The 11,556-nt window shown below is 41.4% G+C and overlaps 1 protein-coding gene across 1 annotated transcript in view; it reads left to right on the forward strand.

Annotated features, from left to right (window-relative positions):
• Nucleotides 1-11,556, forward strand: part of PPM1E (protein phosphatase, Mg2+/Mn2+ dependent 1E) — a 59,047-nt gene that overhangs the window by 42,254 nt on the left and 5,237 nt on the right. The window contains exons 2-6 of the mRNA XM_085241016.1: nt 4,436-4,554; nt 8,104-8,303; nt 9,761-9,949; nt 10,745-10,888; nt 11,200-11,293. Coding sequence (XP_085097142.1) covers nt 4,436-4,554; nt 8,104-8,303; nt 9,761-9,949; nt 10,745-10,888; nt 11,200-11,293 — 746 coding nt within the window. The remainder of the gene's footprint in view (nt 1-4,435; nt 4,555-8,103; nt 8,304-9,760; nt 9,950-10,744; nt 10,889-11,199; nt 11,294-11,556) is intronic.

The raw sequence follows: 11,556 nt of genomic DNA on the forward strand, positions 1-11,556 counted from the left end.
CTGTGTGAAACTATATATGATGCTTTATACTGTTTGCCTGTGGATTTGTTTTGTGTTTCAGCAGACTGAATAATATTTCTATTTAAATCGTGTCTCATTCCAACTAAAACAATTGGTGTTCTGTAGTGCCAGGGGATTCTTGAGGTAACAGGAACACTGTATGGTTTGTGATTTACTGCCCATTTTAGCCTTTGAGAGCCATCGGTACACGTCAGTCCATTTTTTCTTGCTTTGAGTCACTGATGCCTCGTCAGTTACACCACACCATGACAGTGGGAGTTTTCTCAGCTCTGGTGGCTCTTGATTGTGGATTTCGCTCAGAGGCACCAGAATGCCTGCAGCATCATTTTTCCATCAGCAGCGCTAATGCTCCAGCAACACCAGCATTACCAAATCTAAAGAACTTGATGTCTTACTTTCACAGTTTTCCCATCTTTGAAATGCTTCAGCTTTTCTAAAAATGTGTTTACTTTGTGCAGTTGTTTACGACTGTGTGTTAGCTGCCCACATCAGACAAAACTTACCTGTCTGGAGCTCCTACTTGTCTGTACATTCCACTTAGTGCTTCTGGCAGCAAGCAGAGAATATGGAGCAAGTAAAAGCTATGAAAGCTCCATAAATCTTATATAGATTGAAGATATTGCCTGCTATCATCTTGATATTTTTTCCCTTTGCTTGTGTTCTTATATTGAAATCTCAGAATATTTCATGAACATTGAATTAAGCCTCCTACAGTCTTCCTCCTTCTCCTTCTCTCCCCCAGGAAATGACATTATCACCCCCTCTTTGTAGATGAGGAATTGAAGGTCTGAGTTGCGAAGTGCTTGGTCCAAGGTCAGCTCCTGAGCTAGTGGCATGGCTATGAATAGACACAGACATTCTAGCTCTCAGCTCTGCTAAACAAGATTGTGCCCTCCTGGTTTCGGTTCATCATAACGTGATGACTGTTAATATTTGAACATAAGAACATGGCAGAAGAATTAATTTTCAACCATCCAGCAGTTAATCCTTTGTTCCACCAGCAGCAAGATACAAAGTACCTTCCATGCTCTCGTGGATCCTGTCTACTGTTGCTTGCTTTGTGTAAGGGAAGATGTGAGGACAACTGAGGACTACTAAGAAGAGTCCTCAACTTGAGCGTGGGTCTTTGTTGTTTAGTGGGATGTGGTAGGTACGTGTCTGAACGTTCAATTTCATGCTAAAAATGAAGATAATGGACCTGATTCTTCATTTGTCTCATTATAGCAATAATGAAGTATCCTGATAAAAGTCAGACTTCAAAGTCTAATCTGTTTTAAAAGCAGTCAGAAACTCCAGTGCACTCTTCTGCTTGCTGAAGGGGAGAAGTAATTCCACTAAAGTCCTCTGAGAAGTAAGAAGTGAATTTTGTTGTGCTAATCAGGAAGAGGAAGTCATCTGTCTGCAGCTGGTCGCTTTGCTGCTTACATGGCACAGCCCTATAAAGGCTACATAAGAAGCTTTGTGATGAACAAATGTCAAGGGCAATTAATTCTTTGGCAGGCAGCTGTTATTATTAGGACAAAGATTGGCCAGACATAGAAGGAAAGCCTTCAGCTGATTTATTATTCTCTACCTTTTCCATCAAAACTGTTAAGTCCCTCAAACCCCAGAGAAGAACTTCTATGCAGTGAGAATTTTAAATTTGCCATCTCCCTTTTCTAAGTAGGAGGCCCTGTAATAGGTTTAGAGCACAGAGGAATAGCTCAGAGAAAATATTTGGAAATTCTTCGCCACTTTAATGCTATCAGCAAGAGGAGTTGTGTGTTAGGTTGGTAACATAATAACAAGTGGGCTGAGTTAAACCCACTTCAGACTGTTTTTCTCAAAATTAATTGATGGAAACTGCCCACTTTCAGGCTTGATTTATTACCTTAGCAGAGTTATTCCAGGATTGCTGCAGTGCATCTGTGGGTGTTCTAAACACGCCCACAATGCCAGAGAATCAGGAAGGATGTACTTAAAACCCTCTAATTTATCTAATAACATCTCTAGCAGGTTTTTTTGGTGTGTGTGTGTAGGTTTAGTATTGTAATGGAAATACATTCTTTGGCTGGATGAAGAGCTCCTGTGTGAGACCACTAGCACTGGCTGCAGGGATGTGTAAATAGCATTTGGAGCTGATAGGGGAGATGCTCTGACTGCATAACTTGTAAATGTATATTTTAGTTTTGCACTTAGTATGCTTAAAATAACATCTAAAATTGCAGATGTAAACACTCACAGTTGTATCTTACAGAGGTGGCCATCCCATCCCATCCCATTTTGGTAGCCATATTCTCAGTTCTCAGCAGTATTCCCTCTTTGCCCAGTAGCCATTCTTGAGGGCTCGTTTATATGGGGTAGGAAACAAATTTGGTCCTTGTAAAGCTTCCTGCACTGACAAGTTGAGGGCAAGCCCTGGACTGGGGATCAGCTGGGATTCCTGCAGGTCCCACACAGCCTGATCTGGTCATGCCTGAATCGAGCTCCATCCGAGGGAGGTGTGTTTGTAAGTGCTTTCAGCATGGATTCTTCTGCTGTGCTTTATTTAGGCTGTACCATAATAAATAATCTTTCTATGGATTTTTTTAGAATGCCGTTCTCGTGGTGTTGCTAACTGCAGACATAATTATCCCATCCCAGGCGTCACAATCTCTCACTTTTGTTGTAACATGAAAATTGCATGTAACATGAACAGCAACCAGTATTGCTGCTCTGGAGTATTGAAGCTAATAATAGAAATGAGAAACCTGTTCTTTGTGAGCTAAATAAAGGCAGACAAGACTAGATAGGAAATCAGCTTCCACATGCACCCCAAATAAAGGAGATCCCGGTGTTCCTCCTGCTGATCACTCTTACCACCGGGCTCTGCTGTATGTAAATAGGATCAGAGTTCCTGTGCTGTGCTGGGAAGAGCCAGTCCTAAGGCAGCTGATTTCCTCGAGCCGTCGTGCTTCATTAGCGGGCGTGCTGCTGAGGCCTGGAGGTGCTGCGTGAGCAGAATGCTCAGCTGCTAATTCTAGGAAATACTCTTAGTGATGGTGCAGTAACACAGCACAAGTGGCTTTCGGCATTACTTGGAGGGCTGGAGCTCGTCTTGTTGTGATGTATCACTTGCAAAAAGATATTTATTGCTAATCTTATAGTTAAATAATTTATAGATATGTTGAATTCGGAATAACAAGGATTGGAGGATGCATTTCATATACGTTTCCTGAATCTGCTGCATAATCCTACTGCTTGTAGCAATGTTTGGTGTCAGTAATCCAGAAAATGTTATAGTATAATGCTTTTTCAAAAATCCCCAAGTGCAGTTGTCTTTCCTGGGCAGCAAATCAAATGTGAACACAAGGGATGGGTGCCACGTGCTTCTCGGGCTCCAGAACTAATCTGATAGGTCCATGTGTAGAAGTTCGTGTGTTCTGGATCCTGGGTGGGTACTTCTAGGCTGATGCCTCCTCCCCATCCTTGGTAAAGGTATGAGCAGAGACTTCCTGGTCCTAAGTGGAAGAAATAGGCTCAGGAAGTGTTTGCTCATTGCCTGCTCCTTGGACTGGCTGATGTGCAGTTCCATTGTTGATGGGCTGTTTCTGAAAATGGGATTAGCTCTTATATCTCTGTGTGGTCCTGCAATGGTAGACACATCTTAGCAGGACATCGTTACCCCTGCTGATTACTATGGATACCGGAGGTTGCATCAGCAGGAGGACCTGGAAAAGCTAAGTCAGACGAATGGGAAATACAAAGGTATGCGTAAATTAAGGGATATTAAACTCCTCTCGAATGAGAAAATGTACATTCAAGTGGCCTTGGTTTGCTATAGATTAATTAACCTTGGGATTTATCAGGTTTAATTAAGCTACAGTGAGTTAAAGCCACTTTACTCTTGATGGAGAACATTCACGAGGGAGCTTAATTCCCTTTTAACCTTATGCAATGCACACAGACTTCATACATCCTGTGAGTTTGCCCTAACTTTCCTCAGTGTTGCTTAGGTTTTGGAAACTTTGAAAACTGAAGAGTTCTCTTATCCTTTGGAATCCTGGCTCCATTTCTTAGGAGGAGCTAGACAGTGGACTTATGATGAAAGTGTATAATGGACACTCAGCACATACGCAGTACGCAAGGATTGTGTGGCAAAATGCAGGGGGTCAAAGTCTAGATTTGAAAAGCAAATAAAGGGTAAGAAGCGAAACATTAAAACATAAGAAATGGAGAAAATAATAATGAAATGGGGCTATTAAAATCTGTACGGTAAGCTTGGTGAGGTCCTGCTGTGGGATTGTGGTGCTGTCTACAAAGACTCAGAGGTTTTACAAGTCTTGGACAAGTCCAAGTTCCAACTTTTCTATAGAAAAGGATTGCGATGTATTACCGTGACTGCAAATTGCTTTGCTAAATATCTTTATATGGGTTTCTTTTTTCTCTTTTCCAGTAATTGCCCTTCATTTCTGGCTGCTGCTTTAGCTAGAGCAACTTCAGATGAAGTCCTTCAGAGCGATCTTTCAGCACACTACTTGCCAAAGCATGTGGACAACGCCGATGGGATTATCCGTAAGTACATCTGTGCGTAACAGCGAGCCACTGCATGCGCTGTGAATCTTTCTTTTACACCACATACCAGAATGTCTTACAGATATTTCTTAGATTTTAAATTCATCAGTGCCTTAAGTGATCCATCTAGTCTGACCATTTGATTTGGTACTAGATTTTCCCCACATTAGCTCCTGCTATCAGTTAGCTAAACAGGGTTGGACTTCACTCCTAACATCATCCTCCATTGTGATATAAGAAGATTAATGGAGAATTTACCACACCCCAGATAGCACTAGTGGCTAGTTTCTTAGTCAAACTTTCTTGGTTTTGACTCTTAACTTGTCTAATTTCAACTTCTACCATTGAATTATCTTTTTTCATTTTGTTCCTTTCTCCAGCTGTACTCGAGCCTTTTATTGAATTTTTGCTCTTTAGACCAGATCTAAGTCACTCCTTTATTTTATATTATCTATAAGGACTAGGACTATATCTGGTGGCCCTGGATTTCTTGGTAAGCACTTGCAACAATGTGTCCTGCTGCTTTCCTCCTGGCAAGCACAAGTTGTTCTTCATCCTTAGAGGAAAGTCAAATATGTGTAGGAAGAGATTACTGAAAAAAATTCAGAATTAAGTTTAGCTTTTACTACAGCTCATTTATTTATTTTTCACTTTCAGCAAAGAGTAATACAAACATATTTCATGCTGAAGAGGAAAATCTCCTTTTATCCATATATCTTTGTTAGCTATCAAGATTTTGGCAGCATCCAGCTCAAGGCTGTGTACTTTCCATGCATTAAATAATTTAATAATTCTGCTGCTTAAACAGTCTTGAAAAACTTTCTGGGATGCTCATTATGACACAGAGCAACGTTCCTCATACTTGCTGAGAGGAATTCTGCCATTCCATCTGGAAAATACTGTTGCCAAGCCACTTTGCCCATTCCCTCCTTTCCTGATTTAAAAAAAAAAAAAGAAAGAAAGAAAGAAAGGAATGATTCTGAGGATAACTAAGAAATATGAACCTGGCTATTTGAAGATTAAGATGCTGATTTCTCAGAAGCCTTTGGAAAACTGAGAAAAAGAAAAACATGCGATGGGTTCCCTTTTGTAGGTATTGCTGCCTCCTCCTGCTGAGCAGGTAAATGGAATAGATTTGTCATTGTTCTGGCTGAGCAGCCTTCATTAATTTCAAATTGAGATCTCAGAGACTTGCATAAATATTTGACAGTCTCCAAGGAAATGTTGACTAAGCCTCCACGCTGAATATCTAACGAGTTCAACAATAAAAAAAAAAAATCACACCTACAGAAATTTCCATTTAAATCTATTTAAATCTGTAATACACAGATGCCAACAGAGATTGGGTGCATGTGTACAGGCTGTATGCAGCAGACACTGAAAGTTTGAGACTTCAGACAGTATGTTGAGCTCAGTTGTCATAATGAAACTACTTAAAGATGAAATATACCTTTGCAGACTTACTGTAAGGTATTAAAATATGAAAATAAGGAGGGAGAGAAAGAGAGAAAACATATTCATTCTGGATCATAGTAAAGCAATGGCTTAATATAAACACTGCAATTTCACATAATTTCACACGAGAAATGTACAAGGTTTCTCTAACCAAGACAAAAATTGGTCATTGACTAGTCAGAAACCAGACTTCTTATGATCAGGGTTTTCCTTAATCTCATCTCTATGCCGTGTCAAACCTGAGTTTTGATCCCTGTTGTCACACTGCCCAGATTTTAAAGAGAGGTCTTAAAATTTAAGTACTAAAAAGCAAAATCTGATTACTGGTATTCTCTTTACTCTGATTTTCCTCTAAACCATGTCAGCGGTCTTTAGGAACAATAATGCCTGAGCTGGATTTCCTACTAGCTGTGGTACAATTAAGCACCGCCTCCAACACTAGGGATTTTGGAGCAGCAGGAGGGAAATGAAATTCTCCATGACACAACCACAATGACAGCTGAGTCAGCTCTGGCTCAGTGCTGCAGCATTAACGAGTGATGAGTAATTTACAGCTGTGAGGGGGTGGTTTGACTTTTGTGGGCCTTTGTCCTGTTTTAACCTCAGGAGCAATTATTGATGAGGCTGACACTACACATACTCCCCATACTCCCTGCTGGGGAAGGGTATTTAGGATTTCAACACAGCAAATCCATTTACTGCATCCTTCCTTCGGAGTCATGCTCTGAATTGTAACAGCCACATGACACTGAAGTGTACAGTGCTTCCCATTATATATGCCCACTGGAAAAAGAAATGGAAGAGTAAGTCTGTGGAGTTTCCTTCTGGAAAATAAAACTTGGTTGCTTCAGGCTATACGTGTTCCCTTTTTAAATATATTATTCAGCAAAGAGATTTCTAGTGACACTGGTGGGAGTGGCTTAGGTGTTAAGGGAGAGTTGGTAGGCATTACTGTAATGGTGGTGGGATGACCTGGTCATTTGCTTTTATTCATTTTATTTTTTGAAGCTATGTGACCAAGAAGACAGGACTCCTCCTTTTGGTTACATATGTACCTTATTTCCAACTTATCGATTGCTCTTGCAGATCAAGCTTGAACCAGATGATAATCAGCAGAACCCACGATATATTTGCTCCTAGAGATCTTGGCTTCCAGATACAACCCATATCTTGTGCAGACCTAGTACTGAAATCAGTAAATGCTGCTTTATAGGTTCTCTACAGAATTTCTGTGGACTGAGAGATGCTGTAGCCTCCTCTCTACTCCTTGTATAGAGGCCATTCCTCTGTGAGGGATGATTGACATCTAGGGATTGTTGTTCAACTTTGAAGATCTCTGGCATTGGTGAATGGTCAAGATAAAGGAGATTTTGATATGTTCAGCTCTGATGCTTACTTCCTGTTTTGCTTCCTTGAAGTTCAGAATGACTGCAAATACCTGAGTTTTCACATTTTAAAGTGACTATTTTTCAACAGTGACAGAACAGCATTTTCTTAAATGTCAGACTTCGCAGTTTTCTCATTTGTGCAGTCTTGACACACTGTTGATTCAGGAACTGGACAATAATATTATGAAACTGAGAAGGTACCTAAATGTGTACACTGCTGAAAGATCTTAAAGTAATGCTATTATTTCTGCAGCTCATTTACTGTATTGCCTCAGCTCTGCAGCAAGACGTTGTTTTTAATAGGCACTTTGGTCTCAAACAGTACCTGGCTGTAATGGTTTGTGCTTTCTCTGTGTGATCCTGTATGCCATCAGAGTGGCTACACCACCCTGTGCAGAGCTACACAGGGGATCAAATGCTGAGGGAAACACATTGCTTTTCATTTTTCCTGATTCTGCAAATGAGTTCCCCAAAGGCACGGGGGCATGTTTAAATTAAAAAGACAAACGATGAGCTTCTCACTGATGAATGCTGATTATGATAAGTTTGGCTTTCTCTTTTCATGTATCAGCAGCCAGAATTTCCCTGCTGACATCCATCTCAACTACTTGGCAAAAATGGTTTTGTTTCATCTTTGTAATGTATGCAAGAGAAAAACTCTCAATAACACTCTCAGCCTTTTATTTGTGGCTTTTGTTTCCCCCAGAGATTGAGACAGTGAAACTAGCCCGCTTAGTTTTTAGCAAACTCCACGAGATCTGCAGCAACTGGGTGAAAGAATTCCCACTCCAGCCGAAGCCACACCGCTATTATGAGACGTCCATCCACGCCATCAAGAATATGCGGAGGAAAATGGAAGACAAGCATGTCTGCATTCCAGACTTCAACATGCTCTTCAACCTTGAGGTAAGGCGAGATTATGTGGAAGATAATCAATGCATTTGCTATTCATGGGGGAACTAGACAGTCTTCTACTGTGAAAATGAAAACCATACCTGTGAGGGACCTGGGAAAGATTGAATGTCAGGAGGCAAGCCTGGTCGTAAGTTAGTTCAGTTGGTTCTGTAGTTATAGCAGCTATATGACTTGCAGTTTCTATGTAGTGTATAGAATAAAAGAGCAATATCTGCTAAAATGCCATCTAATGAAACACAGTATGTATGTGCCCCATCCTGGTGTAACCATCCATGCAGTGGCTGAAGAAGTGACCTGCCATCGTGCAGAAAGCGTGATGTTATTTGGTGGAACTGGCAGCCAGGTTTCCCTTTTGTATCAGCCATCAAGTGCTCGTGCTTGCTCTTCCTTCAGATATAAAACTGGACACTGAGGAGTATCAAGAAGAAGAAAGTGGCAAGAATTTTACCATTGAGATCAGATTGCTGCATAATTGATTCTTTATTACATTCTGTCACTTTAATAACCATTTTCTCTGCCCTATCCAAATTCCTACCTTTAAATGATACTAATGCAAGCAGAGGCAGATGTTTCCTCTGCCTGTCAATTGTCAGCTTTCTTATTCCAATTTGTGTTGGAGCCTGTTACTTAAAAATTACAATGTACAAATACTCCAGTCATTGAGATGGCTGTCAAGGTTGAATTGGCACTGACAGTGGGTTGGTGTGTTATATGTATGAATAGGCACAGGAGTTGCTGTCTCCGGGTGCGAAGCATTGTTTCTTTGTTTGAACAGATAAGGGGAAGCAGAGAAACTTGACTCTAGGATGAGTGATTCTGCAGTACTTGATTTGTGAATGCAACCACATTTAATTATCTGATGAGCAAGTACATACGGGTATTTTAAAAACAGGCATCTAAAGTGATGTGGATTAGAATTTAAAAAAAAAAAAAGAGAGAGAAAGCAAGCAGAGGTTAGCTGGCTTCACATTTGAACTGTTCTGGCATTTTATCTCTAGTGGATTTCAGTTTTGATGGAGACTTCACATAAACTGTATTGGATGTTCTTCTTTGCTCTCTGTGATTTTCACAGTCACAAAAACTTCTGCTCTATTTGATGGGAATGGCACTTCCTATTTGAGTTGAGTGACTGAACTGTAGCAAATGGAACATAAGGAGCACTGAGAGAGCTATACAGGTGATTCTTGCAGGGCATCTCCTGCCATTTGCAGGTAGAATTCATTAGCAATGAAGTGGGAATTTTTGTCCATATTTCCCTCTGATGCAAATGGAAATAGTCTTTGTACTTTGTTGTTCCAGTGGAGATTGCCTGTAAGTGCAGTTTAGTGCTGGTGAATGCTCACAGAGGACATAAGAAATCTCAAGTTAAAAAATTTTAAAGACAATCCAATTAACTGTTTGCATTGCTTTCCCCTTTAGCTGTTTTCTCAATGTGTTTTCATTGACAGGACCAAGAAGAGCAAGCCTACTTTGCGGTGTTTGATGGCCACGGGGGAGTGGATGCTGCCATCTATGCCTCCATCCATCTCCATGTGAACATGGTCCATCAGGAGATGTTTCAGCACGACCCGGCCGAGGCGCTGTGCCGAGCTTTCCGGGTGACGGATGAGCGCTTTGTCCAGAAGGCAGCCAGAGAGGTGACTGAGTTATAGGGGAGACAAAGCCTTGACTCTGAAAGTATTAAACTTAAGATTGATTAAACAAAACAAAAATACAACCAGAAGTTGGGTGAATTTCATACTCATGAGAGAGACGCAACTTTCTGGCACATCAGGCTATTGAAATAAAACTTTGACAGGAACTTTGTTAGCAGGGGTGCACTAGGTGCTGTGCACAGCCTGGGGTCAGCAGAGGGCCATCCATGCACAGTCCATAGAGCTGATCCCACTGCTGGTCATCTTCATGTTCCATAAAACCTTACTCCATGCACTTCTTACAACATTCACTTCATTAAGGATGCTGCTATTCTTATGCTCATACACTAACTAGGTTTAGTCCTTGGGGTGTTGTGTTTTTTTTCCCTCATTTCTACAATGTAAATCTTTCTTAGTTCTAAAAAGCTAGAATAAACTGATTGCTTCCTCAGCCTCCTAAACTCATATAACGGCTGGGGTAAGTGGAGAACTTGAGCTGCAAATAGGAATCTGGCATAGGAAGACAACTAAAACAGCAGCATTTAGCCCTGTTTCTGAGCAGCCCGGCTTCTGAGATGCGATTCCAGTTCAAGGGAAGTCATAGGCAAAAATCAGTGCCCCTGAGGGGCTCCTAACAGTCAGAACAGTAAGGAAAGTGCTGCCCTGTTTCTCCTTGGGAACAGGCTGCATGCACGTTAGAAAATCAACATGTTCTGTTTTTGAGTTAAGCAGAAAAGTGCTTTGAAATTGTTCTCATTGTCTTACTTAAAACTATAGGCATTTTTTTTTCCCATCCAGAGCCTGCGTTGTGGAACCACCGGGGTGGTGACTTTCATCCGAGGGAATATGTTACATGTGGCTTGGCTTGGGGACTCTCAGGTTATGCTTGTGAGGAGAGGCCAAGCTGTGGAACTGATGAAACCCCACAAACCAGATCGAGAGGTGAGAACGGCCTGTTTTAAATCCACCTGGGCAGTGTTTACCATGGAAGCTGACAGATGTCATTGTGATATGGGCTTTTTGGACACTGAGTGTCATTTTGTCAATGCCTCTCAGAGAGGCAGAGTGTTCCAGTTGATCTGATTTGATTGGAAGTTAGTGTGAATTAGTGTGCAAACTCTTTGTTTGCATCTCAAGGGGCTTGCAGCCCTCGTCCTGCTGTGCTTGTGAAAACACCAGGTGCTTGTCGAAGCGTTCAGAGGGAAGGTACTAAGAGCCTTTTCAACCAACTCCTGTGCTGTCTTGCTGTTTAGGATGAGAAGAAACGCATCGAGGCGCTTGGTGGCTGTGTGGTCTGGTTTGGAGCCTGGAGGGTGAATGGGAGCCTGTCAGTCTCCAGAGCTATTGGTAAGAATAGGCTTTAATTCCATTTTCTGCCTTGCTTTTGCTTTTCATCAAAATTTTTTTCTAGTAATCAAAGCATGAAATGCAGCTGAAGACAGAACCGTGTGCACTGAACCTCTGTTTTTGCCTCTAGTTTGAGGGGCTGTTCCAAATAATTTCTAACCTGAGGAAGAGAGAGCCATTTGCTCCATGCTGTGTTAATGAAAGGGCTTCCAGCTGGTGCAGCTGCAAACCCATGGTCTTGTGTACGTCTTGTTTTTCCACAG

Source organism: Meleagris gallopavo, chromosome 21 (genome assembly GCF_905368555.1).
Source record: "Meleagris gallopavo chromosome 21, MGAL_WU_HG_1.1, whole genome shotgun sequence".
In the NCBI taxonomy this organism is placed as follows: domain Eukaryota; kingdom Metazoa; phylum Chordata; class Aves; order Galliformes; family Phasianidae; genus Meleagris; species Meleagris gallopavo.